The 21764-nt window shown below is 39.5% G+C and overlaps 3 protein-coding genes and 1 pseudogene across 3 annotated transcripts; 2 read left to right on the forward strand and 2 right to left on the reverse strand.

Annotated features, from left to right (window-relative positions):
* Positions 1-201: 201 nt before the first annotated feature.
* BNAC06G21310D lies at positions 202-965 on the forward strand. The gene has a single exon (XM_013807193.3). It carries the CDS (start codon positions 578-580, stop codon positions 845-847), a length of 270 nt encoding a protein of 89 aa, XP_013662647.1. The 5' UTR covers positions 202-577; the 3' UTR covers positions 848-965.
* A 1295-nt stretch (positions 966-2260) lies between these two features.
* LOC106367424 (CLP protease regulatory subunit CLPX3, mitochondrial) lies at positions 2261-5816 on the reverse strand. Its single transcript, XM_013807194.3, has 15 exons — positions 5001-5816; positions 4850-4911; positions 4681-4763; positions 4526-4605; positions 4399-4449; positions 4234-4308; positions 4076-4153; positions 3909-3965; positions 3761-3831; positions 3592-3691; positions 3403-3507; positions 3187-3249; positions 2978-3100; positions 2735-2902; positions 2261-2550 (listed from the first exon to the last, which is right to left on the reverse strand). The coding sequence occupies exons 1-15, from the start codon at positions 5790-5792 to the stop codon at positions 2509-2511; spliced, it is 1950 nt and encodes a 649-aa protein (XP_013662648.1). The 5' UTR covers positions 5793-5816; the 3' UTR covers positions 2261-2508.
* Positions 5817-6088: 272 nt separating this feature from the next.
* LOC106367425 lies at positions 6089-8135 on the forward strand (annotated as a pseudogene).
* Positions 8136-8167: 32 nt separating this feature from the next.
* LOC106367426 (22.0 kDa heat shock protein) lies at positions 8168-8925 on the reverse strand. Its single transcript, XM_013807196.3, has one exon. It carries the CDS (start codon positions 8803-8805, stop codon positions 8287-8289), a length of 519 nt encoding a protein of 172 aa, XP_013662650.1. The 5' UTR covers positions 8806-8925; the 3' UTR covers positions 8168-8286.
* Positions 8926-21764: the final 12839 nt, after the last annotated feature.

Genomic DNA, 21764 nt, shown 5'->3' on the forward strand with positions numbered 1-21764 from the left:
AGCTTTAATATATAAAAGATATTTGTTCTATAATATTTTAATTTAAAACTTTCAGTTAAATATTTTTATTTTATATTTGAATAAAGTTTTTTTAAATATAATTTTTTTTTACCAAACCAAATCCGATCAGAACGACAAACGCTAGCTATATCATCAACCTAATAACTGAAAAAAATTGATTTTGTCATGACAAATCAATCAATTGAGATTTTATTATAACTATTTTAGGTTCAACACGGTTTCCAAATATAGTACAACAAAACCAGCTGCCTGCACTTGCGGATAATTCAGGATCTATTAAAAGACAATGTTGACCCTTATCCAACATGATCTGAGGTGGGTAAATTGGTAATTAATTATATGAATCAATCCACCAAACCAACAAGACAAAAACTTGGGGAAACCAGGGGAGAGAGCGTCTGGTTTTGCACTCTGTCTAATCCTCTTCCTCTCTATTATATAAACAGACTCGTGGGAAATTACCTTTCTTCATCAACAATTTTCACAAAGCAATTTACAAACAAAAAAAACACAAAGCTAAAAGCTTTCCAATTAAGAAGAAAAAGAAAGAGAAAAGATGAGTTCAAGGAGCAAAGCATGGTTAGTGGCAGCAACCATCGGAGCCGTGGAGGCCTCCAAAGACCAATTAGGACTATGCCGGTGGAATTACCTTATTCAATCTGTGAATCAACGTATCCGAAACAACGTGAGATCCGCTGTTCAGGCGAACAGGTTCTCTTCTTCGTCCACCGCCGCCGTTGCCTCCTGTAAGGATGGTGACAAAGCGAAGCAAGCTGAGGAGTCTCTCAGGACGGTTATGTACTTGAGCTGTTGGGGTCCCAATTGATGAAGACAGATCTAAGATCTTTTTCTGTTTTTTACCGTTGATTGGATCCGACAGGTTGATTCACAAGTTAAAGATATTTGTACAGAAAGTAGAGATGAATATAAAAACTTTATGATCATGTTACTGGAAATGATAGGAGGTTCTATGATCCATTCTTTCGACATATCAAGCTTGTCCGTTGTTTTTACTTTCGAACTTGACTATATAAGTTTTACATTAGATATCTATCATGCGTCATTAAGATACTTATATATTTTAATATTAATAAAACGGTATGAGTTTTACGTTAGATAGTGTTTCAAAAAAAAAAAAAAAGAGTTTAAATTAGATATGTTCTAATCATATCGAATGCAACTCGGGGCAAGTTGGAAAACTTTCTCATTCGATATGAGATTCAACCTGCTCTATACAATATTTGTAGGTAGAGTGTACATAGACATGGAAGACTCCGATGCTGTTGTTCGTTTTATCAATGCTGCGACAAGCTGCAATGCTGCCTCAAAATTAGCTCTACAGTTACGGCAAACACAGCACAGCCAAGACAAAAAAAATTTGCTTATTCAGTAGCCGCGGCAAATAAAGATCAGTAAATACGACGAGCTACAGCGGCAACTCTGATTTCCTGCCTCCAAGACTGTTTTAGTTTCAACATTAATGAATTTTCTTCTGTCGTAGTGTAATTGTTTGCCACTAGACGCGGCATTTTTAAAACGAACAGGGCTTCCGTCTACAGCTGCATGCCTGCATCAGTCACTAAGTTTATTGAACAAGCAAGTGTGAAATCGCTTGCTCTCATTCCAAATTACAGCAAATACGATGGAAGCCTCCGCATGTTGCTTTGCCAAAAAAAAAAATAACTACTTTCTACTTTTGGTTTGATAATTTCGCTCTAAAATTTAACTTCTAACTATTCGAAACAAAGGGTTTTCTCTTTAAATAAATTAAACATTAATTAAAAAGGATAAAATGCTGAGTTACATCTGGAATGAGGTTGGGCTTTTAGCCAGTGCATCAGAGGAGGAAGAGGAATGGTTGTCTTGCAGATTCTTGCAGTCACTGATGGAGAGAGTTTGCAGATGCTTTACAAAGGTTCTGATAGGATCTTTGAGTGATAACTGTAACAAAGTTTTTGATTCATTATCTGCAGAAGCACAAAGGGAGAGAGTATCTTGATACTTGACACAATCTGGAGGTGGTGATTCTTTTGTTGCTGCATTTCTAACCTCTTTCGCGATAAGTTTTGAAATTTCATCTCACAAAAGCCAGTTTGAAGTTTGTATGAGACCAGAGGAATGAGTTTTGTTGTTGTAAATGCTTTGGCATTCATAAGGATCTCCAAGATATAAGGTTTTCTTGGTTCCACGGAGAGTTAAAAATGAGATTAGAGAATAACATGAACTAACAAACCAAAAAAATAAAAAAAAACCACTTATGTGAAGCAGAGAATTACAAATGTTTTGTTTACACAGTGGGATACACTTCTATTCTTTGTTCTATGTAAATAATTCAACTTTCGAATCTGTAAGCTAACAATTTTATTGTACAAAGTGGATGAAACCTCTTAGAACTTTTATGAATGTTGTTTTTAACAAATAATCAATCAAGAAGCCCCCTCATGTTAAAAGAGAAAAAAAAAAAAAACAGTTCTTGTCTCGTTCTCTTTACAAGCTCATTGCTCTTGCTGAGCCTATTCTTTCGTCAACCTGCGAAACACCCATCAGGTTTCAGTGATCATCATCATAGCCCAGTCCAGAGACATACGAGACTTTCGTCGGTATGAAACATAATTACTTGCTCTTATTCAACAGTTTCAGAAGAGAGGGTCCATGAAGTAAACAAATAACATTTTTCAAGGAGCAGCCAACAAATGATGCTTTATATTCATACCGTTGTTTCTGTAGCATCTTTCGACTTGTTCTCGTTGAGGTAACGCTCAAAAGCCCCGTCTCCTCTAAGTAGCTTTGCTGTGCATCCACGGGAAGCTTCTGAGCCTGTTGAATCCTCATCTACAATAACAGCGTCGATTCTTTCGTCTCCCTTCTTAGCATCTGGAATCTGAGAAAACAATAGTGTGAAGAAAAGAGTTATAAAGCAGCTTAACAATTTTTGTTTTTGTTGTAGCTGCAGTACCTCAAACATGGCTTCGGTGAGAATGCTTTCAAGCAAGGCTCTAAGCCCCCTCGCACCTGTATTCTTCACCATCGCTAGCTTGGAAATGATCCCCAGCGCTTTCTCAGTAAAATGCAACTTTACCTGAAATTTTGCAACAGATCATGCTCCAAGTTTAAGCTTAAATTTGAATAAATTTACATCAGGTTGTATATTTCGAGGGAGCTTACATTGTTCATACTAAAGAGTTTCTTGTACTGTTTCCCAAGAGCATTTTTGGGTTCTACAAGCACCTAGAGGGCAAACAACAAAGGCAACTTTATCTACCCCTTATCTTTGATGAGATAGCAACCACTAATCTTTTGATAAGATGAAGCAGCATCATCATTCGTCAGAAATCACAAATTGCAATATAACACACAAGCTTTGGAAAAATGTTAAAATACCCGAATGAGCTGGTCCTCTGTTAGAGCTGACAAACTAACTAATATGGGAAAGCGTCCTACAAACTCAGGGATGAGGCCATATGCTGCAAGATCAGCACTCTCCACCTGAAAATGCAGCCGCCGGCATTTCAAAACTAAGATCTCTTTCCTGGAATGAGAAGTGTTTACATACGAAAACAGAGTAGTTACCGATTCTAGCAAAGATGAAGTTATTGCACCGCTGGTAACGCCACTGGTAGCCATGTTGGCACGGACAGGAGCTCCAAAACCAATTGATGAATCTTGACGTCTGGAAAACATTGACGATGATGATGATCAAAGTCAAACAGAACAAAAAAAGGAAGGATAGTTAATTTACCTATCCACGATGGTCTTCTCAAGGTCAACAAATGCTCCTCCACAGATAAAGAGGATGTCTTTTGTGTCTATCTGTACATCATAAGAATAATATTGAGTAACAACACTTGTAGATACGTAATGAAACTAAAGATAAAAGATTTCTAAACCTGTATATGGTCAGCCCGTGGATGCTTCCTTGCTCCCTTCCCTGGAACATTTACGATCTGCAAGGATCCAACGATCAATACAGAAGCAAAAAAAAAAAAAAACTATTATCTAATGAACAACTATTCCAATAAATGCATCACAAGGGTAAGAAAGCAAATCCACTTACAGTGCCTTCCAGTAATTTCAAAAGTGCCTGTTGGACTCCTTCCCCGGAGACATCCCGGCTAATGTTTAAACTCTCAGCCTGCACAAGGGAAAAATCTAGGAAGCATTTATCTTCTTCTTATTGATTTCAGGAGGTACCATTGTCTTGTGCATACTGACCTTCTTTGTTATCTTATCGACTTCATCAATGTAGACTATTCCCTGCTGTGCTGCTTGCACGTTGAACTCAGCGACCTACAAGTCACAAGGTAAAAATTATTCTGTAATGCAAGAAGATGGCAAATGTGGCGAGAATGTTATTCACTAGCGAATAAGAAGTGGTACCGTTAGTAGTTTATGAAGGATTGATTCAACATCGTCACCAACATAGCCCGCCTATAAGGACACCATACAAAAGATGGGTCAAAGAGCAACATACAATTCCAGGAGCGATGTAAGATCACAATCTTACCTGAGTCAGTGTAGTTGCATCAGCAATGACAAATGGAACATTGACAAGCCGAGCTAGTGTCTTTGCAAGTAATGTCTTCCCTATTTGTGCAAGAATCGAATAAATAATCAAAGCAGAAATGAACACAAGCTCAGAAAGAAAACACAAGGTCATACCAGAGCCAGTAGGCCCCATCAGAAGAACATTGCTCTTATCTAATTCTACATTATCGTCATCATCAAGTGGTTGTGCTGCTGACCTAGTAGTATTCAAGGCCCACAATGTCAAAAAAATATAGCAATAAGTTTTGACAGATCTAAGCCAATGAATGAGAGAAAGCCCAACCCTTTCTTCATAGAGGTATGATATATTCTCTTGTAATGGTTATACACAGCGACAGAGAGCACCTACGATCAAAGTCAAGACCACAATACCGTAAGTAATGAATGACAAGACAAGATCGGAAATGAGCAGTTATGTAAAAAAGAAACAGAACCTTTTTGGCGCGGCTTTGGCCAATGACAAACTTGTCAAGCCATTTGCAAATCTCTTTTGGAGTAGGAAAGTCTCTGCCTAGGCTAGCTCCACCCCAACGACTAACGTCTTTAGCTGCATCCGTATCCATTTTAACAGCGCCGTTAGAAGCTGGAGCTATGTTGTTTGGAGGAGAAGCGTTCAAAGGAGGAGGAGGAGGGGGTGGTGGGGTAGACGACCAATCCTCAGGTGGCTCAGCACCGTAAGATCTGAGCGTATCCCAGAAGGAAGATCTGAGCTTGTTTCTGTGATTGGAGCTGAGATTCAAATCCTTTGAATGTTGTTTCCTGGTGGTTGTTGGTGACTGGACACGACCGATCTCAATGAATGTCCCCTGAAGAGGAGAGACGCCGTAAGCGGTTTTGCATGTCGGACAGAAATTGACAGACTGGAAACTGGTTTTGTCTCCGGCAGAGGCCACGTTTGAATCTGAATCTTCGGGACGGTGGAGAAGATTCGGAGAAGGGAACTGACGATTGGAGAAGAGAAGATCCATTTGCTTCGAGCATCGAGGGCAATTGGGCTCTGCTCTAAGCTTCCGCCGTGTGACCGGGACAGAAAAATCATCGCCTCCTCCTCCTCCATTGTTTCCACCGCCAACACCGCCTTGCTCCGATTTGAATCGTTCCTGGATACGGCGGCGAGGCGGGGACAATCCCAATTCAAGAGAATAGAGATGAGCAGGAACAGGGGAAACCGAGCGGGCGTGGAAAGCTAAGGACTTGAGATTCCTCCATCTCCAAATTCCAGACATTTGATTTGAGATGATTGAAACAAACAAAAGTGTGTATACAAAATTAAAAAGATAAAAACAGTTTTCTTTTTTTTTTCTTATAATTCAGACAGATAAATGAAAAAACTCGAGATCCGAACCAAAGAGAGATATGTCTGCATCAGCTTCAATGATGTTTGTGTCTTATATATATATGTACTTTTAGATCGAGTGGGGGAACCTTAAATCCGTCAATTTGGAGAAGAAGAGAGACGATAAACGATAGACTCGGAGAGAAAAAGACGAAGCCACTCACAATATTCATCTCTCTCTCTCTCTCTCATCGCGTTTGGTGGAATAGCACATGGGGACACGTGTAAGCCCATACCTCTGACACAAACTACCCTCCACGCGCCGTCACGCATGGCGGAGCTTTTACCTGAAACCGGTCAATTTGTCTCGGACGTGATTTCCAAGTCGACCCATTTGAATCATTTGAAGCAAGTTCAATCCTTTCTCGTCGTTGCTGGACTAAGTCACTCACCGTTCCTCTGTTTCAAGCTCCTCCGTTTCTGCACTCTTCGTCTCTGTAACGTCTCCTACGCTCGCTTTATCTTTGATCGCTTCTCTTACCCCAATACGCATCTCTACGCAGCCGTTTTAACCGCTTACTCTTCTGCTCTCCCTCTCCATGCTTCCTCCGCCTTCTCCTTCTTCCGTCTTATGGTTAACCGCTCTGTTCCTCGTCCTAATCACTTCATCTACCCTCTCGTCCTCAAATCAACACCGCATCTCTCCTCTGCTTTCTCAACTCCTTTGGTGCATTCACATTTGTTTAAATCCGGGTTTCATCACTACCTCGTCGTGCAAACTGCTCTGCTTCACGCATACGCCTCCTCTGTTTCTCACATCCCTCTTGTAAGACAACTGTTCGACGAAATGTCTGAGAGAAACGTTGTTTCTTGGACTGCTTTGCTTTCTGGGTATGCGAGATCCGGTGATATCTCCAATGCTATTACCCTCTTTGACGAAATGCCTGAGCGTGATGTCCCTTCCTGGAACGCCATTCTTGCTGCTTGTACACAGAACGGTCTCTTTGTGGAAGCGATTTCTCTGTTTGGAAAGATGATCAATGAGGCTAATGTTTTTCCTAATGAGGTAACTCTAGTTTGTGTCCTATCCGCGTGCGCTCAAACTGGTAACCTTCAGCTAGCCAAGGGGATTCACGCCTTTGCATACCGTCGTTCCCTTTCTTTCGATATGTTCGTTTCGAATTCCTTGGTGGATTTGTATGGAAAATGTGGCAACTTGGTGGAAGCAAGCTCTGTTTTTAAGACGGCGAACAAGAAAAGTTTAACAGCTTGGAACTCCATGATAAACTGCTTTGCCCTCCATGGTAGAAGCGAAGAGGCCATAGCAGTGTTTGAAGAGATGATGAGTAACGATGTAAAGCCAGATCACATTACTTTTATCGGTCTTCTCAATGCGTGTACACATGGAGGTTTGGTAACAAAAGGTCGAGAATATTTAGACCTCATGACAAACAGATACAATATTGAGCCAAGGATTGAGCATTACGGCTGCCTAATAGATCTTCTAGGCAGGGCAGGTTTCTTTGATGAAGCATTGGAAGTTATGGCCGGGATGAAGATGAAAGCAGATGAAGCTATTTGGGGATCATTGCTCAATGCTTGTAGGAAGTATGGCCATTTGGATTTGGCTATAGTTGCTGTTAACAATCTGGTTACTCTAAATCCCAACAATGGAGGTTACATCTCTATGATGGCAAATTTATATGGAGAGATGGGTAACTGGGTAGAGGCACGCAGAGCTAGAAAGATGATTAAACACCAGAATGCTTATAAAACACCAGGCTGTAGTTGGATTATGATCGATGGTAAAGTCAATCAGTTCTATTCTCTTGACAAGTCGCATCCGAAGAGCGAGGAGATATATATGATACTTGACAGTTTGATGTCTTTATGACACCTTGGGATGGTCCTAGATTTTCCATATCACCTGACAACCTGACAAAGCTGTGTACTCTTCTTTCTAATAGCTAGTGTCATGGACAATGGATGATTTACACTGGAAATCGACTTCAGAGAAGCTGTGAAAGTTATAATTTTTCCATTTTTTAAATTGGCTGATCCAGGTTACACTTTTTACTAATACCCAACAGCTGTTACTGTAATGTTATAACGTGATTTTACAGCAAAAGATATGTTGCTTCTTGAGCCAGTTACTTTCTGACTTCTCATGTTACTCGAGCCAAAAAACTATTATGATACTCTCGTTTACATGTTGTTTGTACTTTGATTAAACATGGCGAGTAGGAGAAGTTACTTATGTTATCCATTACATGTTCTTAATGTTTTCGTATCACTTTTTCGCGTAGATTTGTTGGGACTCATCGATAAACAAACACATAATATAAAGACCTGTTACATGTTTTATTGCATTTAGTAATATATATTACAAAAGTCTTACAAGACATCAAACTCGGTTCTGGATTTAACAAGAGCTCTTGTTAGGACTAAGCAGAACTGAATTTGCCAGATTGGTCCTCTTCGAACTCAATGTCAACAACTCTTGGACCCTTGACTTTGTCTGTTGCAAGCTTGTTTATGGTAATGGTGAGCACACCGTTCTCAAGCTTGGCCTTTATAGTGTCCAAATCCACGTTATCAGGCATTCTAAACTGTCTCCAGAATTTGCCGTAAGACCTCTCCACTCTATGCCACTGATCTCCTTCTTTCTCTTCTTCTCTTTTCCTCTCGCCGCTTATTCGCACAACTCTATTCTCCTCCACTTCTATCTTTATCTCATCCTTTTTCATCCCAGGAACATCGAGCCTGATCACATTCTCTTCTTTCGTTTCTTTCCAGTCCACTCTCGCTGGAGACAGAGCCACGCTCTGATCTCTATCAAGACCTAATGGGATTTGCTCCAAGACTCTGAAAGGATCTCGCAAGGACCCTTCCGTTGTTTTGATGTTTCCGAGGAACAGAGTTATTAATAAAATACCTAACAAAGCAAGAGAGAACTGCTTCATCTTTGGCTCTTCTTGCAATAGGGGTAAACCGGGAGCGATATTGTGTTTTTTTTTTTTTTTTTTTACTTTTGGTTACTGTGATGAACTTGTTTCTTTCTCTTCTCTACGAGTGTTAAGTAGCAAAATCTGTTGAGAATATATAGACGTGTATCATGGAGTGTAGAATGTTCACAGATTCGCGAACATTCTAAAATTATTGTTTTCTTCTAATTGAGATAGAAATTGAGAACGTTCTAGGTATTCTCCGGTTCTAGGTATTCTCCGGTTCTTTCAATAAGCTTTCTTGGTTTAAGCTTTTAGACATGCGAGTTTTTTCTGTAATTCTCCAGACACTTCACGTCAATCTAGAGAAGTCCTAAATGCGTGGTGGTACTAACTGGTCTTTTATAGATGACCCAATACCTAATAGGTCCATCATTCTTGTTTTTAAATAGGCCTTAGCATATGGGAACTGACAAATCTCCAAAATAACATCTTTCTAAGTTTATATCACAAAAATAGCACTCAAAAACTAAAATGACCAAAATAGCACATTTCTAAGTTTATCCTTTGAAAATTTTAATTTTTTTTATTTTTCAAAATTTGAAATCTTATCCCCAAAACCTCATTTCTCAACTCTAAACCCTAAACCCTAAACTATAAACTCTAAACCCTAAGCTCTAAACCCTAAACCCTAAACCCTAAACTCTAAACCCTTAACTCTAAACCCTAAACCCTAAACTCTAAACCCTAAACCATAAACCCTAAACCCTAAAATCTAAACCCTAAACCCTAAACCCTAAATCATAAACCCCACCCTTTAACTCTAAACCCTAAGTTTGTGACTTTTGATAAAACATTAAATGCTATTTTTGTGACTTTTGACCTTGAGTGCTAGTTTGGGAACATAAACTTGATTTAGTGCTATTTTTGTCTTTTTCTCTATGGGAAATATGCATGTAAGCATTCTCCATTTTAATTAGGGCAAATCTCCAAAATAGCACATTTCTAAGTTTATATCACAAAAATAGCACTCAAAAACTAAAATGACCAAAATAGCATTTTATCTTTTGAAAATTTTAATTTTTTTATTTTTCAAAATTTGAAATCTTATCCCCAAAACCTCATTTCTCAACTCTAAACCCTAAACCCTAAACTCTAAACCCTAAACTCTAAACTCTAAACTCTAAACCCTAAACCCTAAACTCTAAACCCTAAACCATAAACTCTAAACCCTAAACCCTAAACCCTAAATCATAAACCCCACCCTTTAACTCTAAACCCTAAGTTTGTGATTTTTGATAAAACATTAAATGCTATTTTTGTGACTTTTGACCTTGAGTGCTAGTTTGGGAACAAAAACTTGATTTAGTGCTATTTTTGTCTTTTTCTCTTTTAATTATGGTCCAAACATTATTCGGACATAATGAATCTGTTTTCTAATCAACAAGGTTAGAAGTACTAACTATATGCACTAAATCAACAAATAAAATACGGTAAAGGCCATGTGTATTATTCATAGATCTCAGAAACAACCAAACTATGCTGATTTTGTTCTCCAGTGGAGATGATAGCGTGGGTAAATTAGAACAAAACAATTTCTTTGAGGAGCTCACCAATAATGGAATGCAGAAATCATGCTTCTTTACGCAACCTGTACAAACCTTTCCAAGATTCTTCTCCTAATCAACCTCTACAGCGGGAATCATGACAAGGTAGATACATGAAATATATGTTTGATAAAAAAAACAATATGAATGGACGAACCATGTAATGGATATGGTCATAATGGTCCAATTATGGACATGTCCATTTGGATATGAGTTTAAATGGGCATACCCATATTTGTCAACGAAAAAAGATGGATTCAAAACGGATTTGATCATACACAAACTTTAAAAACATTTTTTTTAGTTCTTCTACTAAAATTTCAAAATCACCTTTTCCATCAAAACTGCAAAATAACATTGTTTCGGCAAAATCGTAAAATCACATTTCATGTCAAAATTAAAAAATCATGTTTTCTACCAAACCAGTCATGTCGATAATGTTGACATCATCTTTTTCACGCGAGGAAGTTTCAACTCCATGAAGTGACTTAAACTATTTTTTTCTTTCCAATGGATAGCCTGGACAGAATCCAAGCGAACTTTTATTTCATTCTTGTCCCCTTTAACCACTTCCTGTCTTCGAATGTCAAATCTTTTGAATCCTTCACTGGAGATCATGTTTTCAATCAGTCTCTTAGCTTCTTCGGGGCTTCTGGTATTAAAATTTCCGTCACTGGAAACATCAAGATGTGTCTAATAGTCTGGACCAAGACCCCTGAAGAAAATACTAACAGGTTGGAGTTCTGGGTAACCGTGGTGTGGGCATTCTCGCTGGTAACTTGTTAACCTCTGGCAAGAATTTTTAAAAGCTTCACGATTACCCTGACAGAATGTAGAGATCTTATTCCTCAGCTCCAAATATCTTTTATCGTCGAAAAAGTTATTGATTAAAGCGTTCTTGACTTCTTCCCAGCATGTCATAGATCCTTGTTGCAGTTGTCTCAGCCAATTTCTCGCATTTCCATCAAGAGACACGGAAAAATCTTGCAAAGTAAGAAGTCTTCAGAGAGTCCTCACTGATGTTATATCGTCTAACATCTCGATGTGATCCATTGGATGCTCCTCAGGAAGACCATGCAAAGTACGCTGACCCACAAAAGTGATGGCCATTCATGGTCCAGCTTAAAGCCGCATCTCTGGACTTCTGGTAATCGAATTGCAGAACTATTAGAGTAGAGCTGATCAGTTCTGTTGTGGTCTTGTAGTGTTCTCCAGCGTTCAATTCCAGTATGTATAGAAGCAGAAATTTCATCAGGGACTGCAGCCCCTGTTCTTGAATCAGTTGGCAATTAGCGCCGTAGGCACGACCCGCATGATATCGCAAGATTCCTTTCTCATCGACCCTAATGATCGTAATCTTAGGCATCTCTGCCTTCCGCTGGGTAGCGTCGAGCGATACTGATATAGTCGTCGATCGACGTTTACTCTCGAAAGTAGTAGCCTGTTGACAGGCCATGATTTTTCCCACTTTTAGCCATGGTTTATATAGGTTTTCAGAGTCTTTTATATGTATTCAGACCCTTTTTAGGGTAATTACATATTCAGTTACTTACTTGAGGAAAATGATGTATTCGGGGCAATTTGGAGACTTTTTGAGCTTTGTTGGAAACAGAGAAATAGTCGATTATTGAGCCAGAATATCGACCGACGATCACCAAGAATAATCGATCGACGGTGGGTTGTTACCATCAATCGACAGCGAAGCCACCCGCGAGTTAATGACAAATTAGAAGATTGCAAGTCTCACAAAAGTTCCAATATTTACATTTTAAGTCCATGGCCGCCTGTTAGGCTATTTTATTAGGGGTTTTGTATCATTTTAGAGGCAGACTTGCCTAGAGACCTTTTAGACCTAGTTTGGAGAGAAGGAACCAACCACCATTGGAGAGAGAGCTTAGGATTAGAGAGAGATTTGAACTGCATAACAGAGAAGATCTTGAACTCCCTTGCTTTCATTACTCTATTTATTGTTTCTATTGATATTGATTTATTTAAGTATTATTCAGACCATCATAACCATGTTTCTTATGAATATGTCTGAGTAGTCTTACTGTTAGATTTATGTTTCTCATAAGGTTGATATATGTATTGCTAATTTGAACTGTTGGTAGGGTGTTTAAAATATAGTTCTTCATCTAGTTATTCTTAATGCTAAGTTTACGATTGATCACCCTTTGACTTAGATCCTAGGATTAATTGAGGCAAGCCATAGCTTAACTCAATACCTGAAACTAAACTAGTATATCTAACTGACTAAATACACACGAAAGTTGATCTAATAAGTTAGAGAACACTAATCAAACCTGCTCGTAAAGCTTTCTGGAAGAAGAATCGATCGACGCGACAATCGTTGTGTTGATCGATATTTTGAAAGATGTCTCGATCGATATTCTTTAAGAATCATCGATCGACACTTTTTCGTGATTAATATACGAAAGTTGAAATCCGAGATCTAGATATAGATAATCTAATTGATTTTACCTAAGTTTGAGTTTGAGAACAATTAATATCCATAAACCCCTAAAAACCTAAATTAAGTTACTTACTTATCACACCTGAGAATATACATGAATCTAGCTATTTCTCCAACTGTTAACAACCTCAAATCAAACCAATCGAGCAACTGCCTTGCTCACCACTTCATTTACTGCTTAAAACCTATTAATCTAGCTTTATTTTAAAGACTATAAATCTACTGTGTAATCCTAGAGTCTCTATGGATTCGATCCCTAAGTACTACATCTGAACCTCTTATTTGAGAGAGTAATTCACTCCTTAGGGTAATTTGAGCGATATCACATGTCTCAAAAAGTTACATGTTTCACAAGCAAATGAGAAAGAACTTATTAGTAAACATAAAAAAAAATCTAGACTAAACTTTAAACTAAATCTAATGGCAATAAGAAAGAGTTCCCTGCGCCAAATTTGATATGCTCAAATTACACTAGAGAAACTCTCTCAAATAAGAGATCAATTGTAGTACTTAGGAATCGAATCCACAAGAACTCTATGATTGCACAATAGAATTTAGTTTTTCAATTAAGCTAGATGAGTGATGAAGAAAAAAAGTAAACAAAGATGAGAAACGAGTTGATTGTAAGTTATCAGAAGGAGGGACGCTAGACTTAAGAGAACTCGTATCTAACAACAGATATGCAAACTAATAAATTATCAGGGATTTATTTAAGAACCGTTCTCGAACTCAAACTCATACAACAATCAATCAACTCTCGCTGCAAGGATTATCTATGTCTAAATCCTAGAATTCTAACTCTCGTTGTGAATTCAGTTACTTCAGACAAGCATTAAGCGCAACTTTGATATGTTACTAAAGACTTAGACCAACTCTCGATGCACCTAATACTTTAGTTCATCTAGGTTAGGTTCATGTGATTGACCATGCTCTCACATGCCTCAATCATCCGATGATCTATGTTTAAGAGGATCAACTCTAAAATAGCATTAAGATTAACGAGATGAATAACCAATTAATTTCCCTAGCAATACTATCAGTTTAACAATTTATTTGATGAACCTTGAAGAACCCTATATCTAACAAAGGGAGTTTCTCAGACGTATGCATAAAGAACATAACATATATATGAATAAACTGCATAAACAGAATAAAGTAACAAAGGGAGTTCAAATTCTTCTCTCTAAATGAGTTCATACCTCTCTCTCAAATCATAATATCTATGTTCTAAAAATGAAGCATAACCTAAACAATTGCTAGACAATAAACTAATATAGGCCAAACACATCCAGGGGCTTTTTAGCAAATAAGAAAACTTCTGGAAAAAATTGCAATTCTTCAAAGACAAGTCGCATTGCAATTTTTCATCACCGTTGGTCGACGCAAAGGAGGCGACAATCAACGTTAACATCAAGTCGCGACTATCTTTCCTACACAGCTACGGTTTTTTTCCTTCTAAGCTTCATTTTGCTCTATAATCACCAAAGTTCTCAAAAACGCACCTAGACCTGTAAATGACCTAAAACAGACTTCAAGAACCTAATAAATACTCTATATATGGCCTAGAAGTAGTAAATACTAGGACATATCAGAATTCCGTTACATCAGACAAACATTAAGCTCATGTTTTATTTGTTCACTAAACACATAGACCAACTCTCGCTGCAACTAGCCATTTAGTTCATCTAAGTTTATTCAGGTAACTGACCATGCTCTCACGTGTCTCAATTATCCTAAGATCTAGGTTTAAGGAGATCAACCTTAAACTAGCTTTAAAATCAACTAGACGAAGAACCAATTAATATCTCTAGCAATTCTTTCAATTTAACATTCCATTTGATAACCCTCGAGGAACCATTAAATCTAACAAAATGAATTACTAGTCAGACATAATCATGAAGACCATCATAGATATCTGAATAAAATGCATATATAGAATAGAGTAACAAAGAGTGTTCAAAATCTTCTCTCCGGAGGAGTTCAGATCTCTCTCTACAATCCTAATCTTATGTTCCAAGTATCAAGCGTATGTTACAAAACTCTCAAAAACCCAAAGATATAATCTAAAACACATTCAAGGACCTCTTGGGCAATTACCGAAACTTCTGGGCCGAAGTGCAGTTCTTGAAAGTTAGGTGGCCGCTTCATTAGCAACAAGGAAGCATCGATCAACGCCCTCTTTGTATCTCAACTCCAACTTCTGCATATCTATGAGTTTTCTTCACTTTAAGCTCTAATTTGATCCATAATTTCCAAAACACTCCAAAACGTAGTAGACCTGAAAATTGCCTAAAATAGATTTGAAATACATACTAATGACTCTAAAAGGGACCGATATCATGGTTAAAAAACCGATTAAAGCCATTGTTGGGGTCAAAAACGGTTACGACGAAGTTAGCATTCAAAACATCCGAAGAAGAAAATGAAAACTTTCTTCGACAAATAGTTTTTCAAAATATATTCTTTCTTACGAAAAGCTTTGCGGAGGAAACACGAGACATCGGACAAGAGCTCGAAAAAGGTTGCTACGCAATGACCGAACGCGTGTTCCGCTCGGTCGCTACGTAGCGACCGAGCTCGAGCCAAGCCCGGTCGCTACGTAGCGACCGAGCGTCCGTTCCGCTCGGTCGCTAGGTAGCGACCGAGCTCGAGCCAAGCCTGGTCGCTACGTAGCGACCGAGCATCCGTTCCGCTCGGTCGCTACGTAGCGACCGAGCGTCCGTTACCCTCGGTCGCTACGTAGCGACCGAGCTCGAGCCTCCTTGCTGCGAAGATTCCCCGTCACCGCTCTTGGTAAACTTCCTCTTCCGGCCCTTAGGCTGAACAACCGGAACAACACTAGGAGCGCGCAGCGCTAGAACGGTCTCTTTCCTGGCCGGAGGAGGAGGCATAGAGTCAGCAGCCCTCTCCTTATCCTCGACGAGAATCGGAGTCGTGGATGATCCGGCAGGTAGAGCCGAAGCATCCGGAACGCCCGAGCCTGCGAGAGTTCCCGCGTCTCATGGAGTTACGACCTCGGTCCCGTGACCCGGAGCAATGGCCAGTGCAGAAGAGGATGGGAACTCGCCGCCAGCTCGAACCTGTTCCTTCTCGGCTTGGCGACGAACTAGTCTCTCTCGAAAGGAGAGATGGCCAGCAACGCAAGCCGGCGCTTCGACCGGAGAAGTCAGAATCGGCGCCGGAGAGGTGGCCTCGCCCATCTCAACATCCGAACTTCGTTTGTTGTGTTGCATGCGTCTCTTGTGTTTGTTTATGTCTCTTGATTCAACTCGGTTATGTCTCAACATCTGAACTTCTCTTGTCACCATGGGAAGAAGACATGTTGAAGGCAAAAGATTTGGAGCTAGAGAGGTTTTGAAGGTTTGAAGAAGGGAAGGTGTGAAGCAAATGAATGACAAGAGCTCACTACTTATAGAAGTATGGGCTCGAAATTTTATATTTTTAATATATATTTTCTCAAGAATTTTCTTCCGCGGAGTTTAAAGTAAACTTCGTCCAATACGCCTAACTTTACCAAAATCGTCAAACCGCGCGCTAGAGTCTCGACTCTAACGAGCTGGGGGGCTAACTGTTGGGGTCAAAAACGGTTACGACGAAGTTAGCATTCAAAACGTCCGAAGAAGAAAATGAGAACTTTATTCGACAAATACTTTTTCGAAATATATTCTTTCTTACGAAAAGATTTGCGGAGAAAACACGAGACATCAGACAAGAGCTCGAAAAAGGCCGCTACGAAACGACCGAACGCGTGTTCCGCTCGGTCGCTACCAAGCTCGAGCCAAGCTCGATCGCTACGTAGCGACCGAGCGTCTGTTCCGCTCGGTCCCTACGTAGCGACCGAGCTCGAGCCAAGCCCAGTCGCTACGTAGCGACCGAGCGGAACGGACACTCGATCGCTACGTAGCGACCGAGCTCGAGCCAAGCCCGGTCGCTACGTAGCGAACGAGCGTCCGTTCCGCTCGGTCCCTACGTAGCGACCGAGCTCGAGCCAAGCCCAGTCGCTACGTAGCGACCGAGCGGAACGGACACTCGATCGCTACGTAGCGACCGAGCTCGAGCCAAGCTCGGTCGGTACGTAGCGACCGAGCTCGGCTCGAGCTCGGTCGCTGAGCGTCCGTTCCGCTCGGTCGCTACGTAGCAACCGAGCTCTTCCGAAACGTCGATACGACATTAGTCCATGCATTCTCGTCTACCCTTCGATGCTATCTCCCGAAGACCGTAGAGAACCCATTTCATGTTTCCCGCCATTCTAAGTCATCGATCAAACTTTACAGTAAAAAACCCGGAAAGTTCATTCTTTATCGAAAGAAGCCGTAATAAACGCTTCGAGTCAGAAGACGGCCCAAAGGGACATAAGACATGACTCGAGGCCCAACTTGCGATTTCTTAACCAACAGCCCGTAAGCCGCATGATGGTTTACGCTTGGTTCGCAAGGAAAGATAAATGTCAAGTTTCCGCGGATAAATACGAAATTTTGAAGATAATTACGAAGATCGGAAAAAATGGAATATCTCCATTTTTATGCTATGACGGCTTAAGGGCAGAAGAGGGAAAGCGTAAACCGACCTAGGAGCCAGTATATAAGGAGTCCTAGGCGAGAGGCATGAGGAGAGACTTTTTTCGGAGCAAACTTAGCACTTAGAGCAATTTAGGCATATTTCCGTTTTTGTTATTTCGAGCTGCGACTTAATTAGGTTTAGCCGTCTTAGAGTTGCTAGAACTAGGAATCTCGCCGACAGCTCTCGAGCTCAGGCTTATACCTTTTTGTAACGCTCAAACACGGATTCGGAATAAGATATATTTTGCTCTCTTTTCACGATTTTTGTACTTTATCGTTGATATCTCGTGTTCTGATTGCTTAGCGTGTGGTATTAACAGATCTCCGGGACCTCTGGGAAATTAGGGTTTTCCTAGTTTCCTAATTTAAACGGAAATCGACAGTGCAAATTCCGGTTCCCACAGCCATGACATATCAACTCCCCTAAACTTATCATTTGCTTGCCCTCAAGCAAAACATATAATGAACATGTGGAAGAGGTTTGAAAACTGATAGGTATCGGTTATTACCAATTTTAGACCATAATCTCCTAAATGCTCCAATACGAAGATAGCCCGTAGATGTGCAGAAGTTAGAGTCGAGATATGATGTAGGTGTCGACCGATGCTTCCATGGCATCGATCGACGCTGTTGCAAACTGGTGAGGCCAACTTGACTTTCAAAAATTGCACTTTTGCCAGAAGTTTCTTTATTTGCAAAAAGACCACTGGACGTATTTAGCCTATATTAAATTTTTTTTCAGCCACTGTTTAGTCGACGCTTTATTATTCTTAGAGAGTTTTTGGAGAGAAGATCAAAAATCCTTGAGAGATTGAATGGAACTCATGTATTTCTTACCCTCATGCTTTTTTATGCTACTCATTCAGTATTTTGCTAGGTCTTACACGATCATGTCTGAGTAATTCAAGTGTTAAATTTAGGGATTTTCTAAGGCTTTGATGAACTTGTGATTCATAGATCTGCTAGGGTAATCATATTGTCTCCTTAAACCAGATTAATCTTATTGCTTGTTTCTTTAGTAATTAACTAGAAACTTGATATTAGGATAATTGGAATAGCATGAGAGTGTGACCGATAACCTGAACTGAATCATGTTGGGCTAGGTTAGTCACAACGAGAGTTGGCCTTCGAAGATTTAGACATAGATAGTTTATCGCAGCGAGAGTTGGATTACAAAATAATTGAATTCGAGTTCTATTTCTGATCGTAATAAACCCTTAACAATACTTATCTGATGTTCTGATTGCATGTTTGATATCTTTAGATCTAGCGCTTTTCCAATATTTCTACAAACCGACTTTACTTTTCTGTTTTGACCTACTGCTTTCTATTATTGTTCTAGCTTTACGAATAACTGATAGTGTATTGTGTGATCTGCGCTCTCTGCGATTCGATCTCCAAGTACTACATCAATCTATTATTTGAGAAAATGCTTTTGGGGTAATTTGAGCATATAAAATTTGGCGCTGTTGCTGGAGAGTTTTTGACTCACCATTAGACTAGGTGAAAAGGTATAATCTAGATTTTGTTTTTCTTTGTTATAATAATTTCTTGTATCTTTTAGGTGAATACACAATAGTACCAGAAGCAACAAGGAAAACAAGCTCTTAGACCATCCGGATCCTGCTCAGCCTTAACGCACAATCCGCCAACAGAAACGTGCAGCGTCGATCGACGGTCCAAAAACATCATTCGACGCCCTTCTTGAAGCAGCGTCGCTTGCAAACAACATCGCTCAACGCCACCTCCAACAGGCGCCGGTTATTTTCATTCAGGATGCTGAGGCACTGCATGACCGTGAAGGTCACATGCATAATGTAGCAGAAGAAAAGATTGATGATAAAGGGGTTTTATCCCTGGCACAGAAGCAACAGCTGCTAATGCTGCTTGATACCACTCAAATTACCCTAAGGAGTGAATTACTCTCCCAAATAAGTGGTTCAGTTGCAGTACTTAGGGATCGAATCCACAAGGAGCTAGGGAACCTATTAAATCTAGTCAGGTTATTAATTCTAGGTGTTTGTTGTTTTATGGTTTAAAAGTAAATAGCAATCCTAATTGAACAAGTCTATTGCTCGACTAACAAGATGATTGGGGGTGTAACTTTATTGGAAGATATTAGATGCATGGTTTCTATTCTGGTGTTATAGATTATAATCCTATAGATGCCCTAACAGTTGCATGCATGATATATTAGAGCTCAACTCCTTAATCACAGTGATCAGCGATGGCAATGTTTCAGTGGTTAACTAACTAGATCCTGGATCTCAACTGTCGTCTTTTGATCACAAGAAAGTGTCGATCGATGATCCTATATGGATATCGATCGATACACCTTTCATAATATCGATCGATTGTTAGAAGACAATATCGATCGATAGCTTCTAGCTAAGCCCTAGGCGCGGGTTGATAATGCTCACTAGTCTCCTAGATCAGCGGTTAGCTCTCTCTAGCAGTCCTAGCATGACAGATTAGATTCAGGACAGGATGATCAAGGATGCTTGACACATGCAAATTCCTAGGTTCATGTTCTAGTTAGCAAGGCTAAAACAAGCATTAAGAACAATCAATCAATGAATATCACAACTCAGCAAATCTATAGTTGGGGCTAATCCCTCTAACCTATTTGAACCCTGAATCTAACAAGTAAACTACTCAGACATAGCTAAGCAATTCATGACACAAAATATAGATAAAAACTGCATAGAATAGAATAGATGAATCAATGGAGTTCCAATCACAAATCTCTCAATGATTTTCTCTCCTAAAACTCTCTCTTGCTCTCTTGCTGAAAGTAAGAATACAATGGTGGCTCTCCAAAAAAAAACTTCTTGCCTCCTAACACTTAGGCAAGTATATAACTATTAGGTTAAAAACTCGCCAGGGGTAATATTGTAATTTGGTGAAGCCTTGGGTTTAAAGTCGGCTGGAACCAAGTCGCGCATCTCGCGTCTCGAAATCGATCAATGGTACAGGATGTACATCGATCGATCATAATTTTCAATCGTCGAGGCTTCTCTTCTGTATCGATCGACGGCACTAGATGTGCATCGAACGATTGCTTCTTCTTCGTATCGACCTCTAATGGTCAGGTCGGATGAAATCTCTTTTAAGCTCCTAAATGCTCCATAATCCTCACTTTACTCCAAGATACTGCTGAACCTGAAAACATACCTAATAGGATATATAATATATAATATATAGATAGTAAAACACTTATATACCATGGATGAAAATGGGTCAAATCCATGGTATATCAACTCCCCCAGACTTACCCTTTTGCTTGTCCTCAAGCAAAACAAACAGGCAGTGTCTCTGAAAGAGGTTTGAAAACAGCAGGGACTCACAGATTTAAAACATAGAAATTATCACCTCTACAATTTCGCAAACCACATCTAAAAAGTCCTAATAACAAAAGCACATTATGCAATATCCTACTTAGCAACCAAATTCAACTAATCTACAACTCAACAAATTCTGTATGACATTCCCCTCTACTAATCTCATTTCTTAGCATAAATATAAAAGTGCATGCTTTACCTTGGGAGTGTTGATCACAGGATGCAAGGATTTTCAGACAAGTATCTGGAACTGCAGGTAAAAGTTAGTTCCTAATTTCTCTCTCTCTAATTTCTCTCTTGAGTCAAAGTCTGCTTCCATTGCAGGACCAGTGACCAAGATTGGACAGGCTTCCATGAATCAAGACTTAATGGTGATTGCCACCAAGCCCTGTTCACTTCTGTTTGACCTATATCCAAGAATTCTTTGTGAAGCGAGCCTTGAAGATTGCTGCCTCCAAGTCCCGTTCGAATTCTTTTATTGGAATCTTTATGAATCAAGCCTTAATGGTTTTAGCCACCAAGTCCTGTTCAGACTCCTCCTAACTAGATCCTAAGTCCTAATTAAGTAATAAATTTCAGATTTTTTTTTTTTTTAGATAATATCACTAACTACTCTAGGGTCGAAAATAGAGAGAGGAAATGTGATAAATGAATCTACACAAGGCGTTACCTTCCAGACTTGTCTGAAGAATCTGATCCCATATATACCAAGCCCCAAGACAAGCGATTATGTCAGGTTTGGTGTTGGAGGTCAGCTTTGGTTCCTTCAAACAATCAAGGCAAGTGTGTATAGTTGACAGGTTGATCCACTTTAGCATCTTTAGTACTATCTGCAATCAGTAAATCTAGAATGGTGCTAAAGAGTGGTTAGACATTCAAGTATAAATCAATAATAAGATCATAGACCCTTTCACATAGCTAAGCTTAACTTTATTAAAATCCTTTTATAAGAATCAGAATAAATAATATCAGTAAACCTCCCCCAGACTTAAATTAC

The sequence above is a fragment of the Brassica napus genome, chromosome C6 (genome assembly GCF_020379485.1).
Source record: "Brassica napus cultivar Da-Ae chromosome C6, Da-Ae, whole genome shotgun sequence".
NCBI lineage: Eukaryota > Viridiplantae > Streptophyta > Magnoliopsida > Brassicales > Brassicaceae > Brassica > Brassica napus.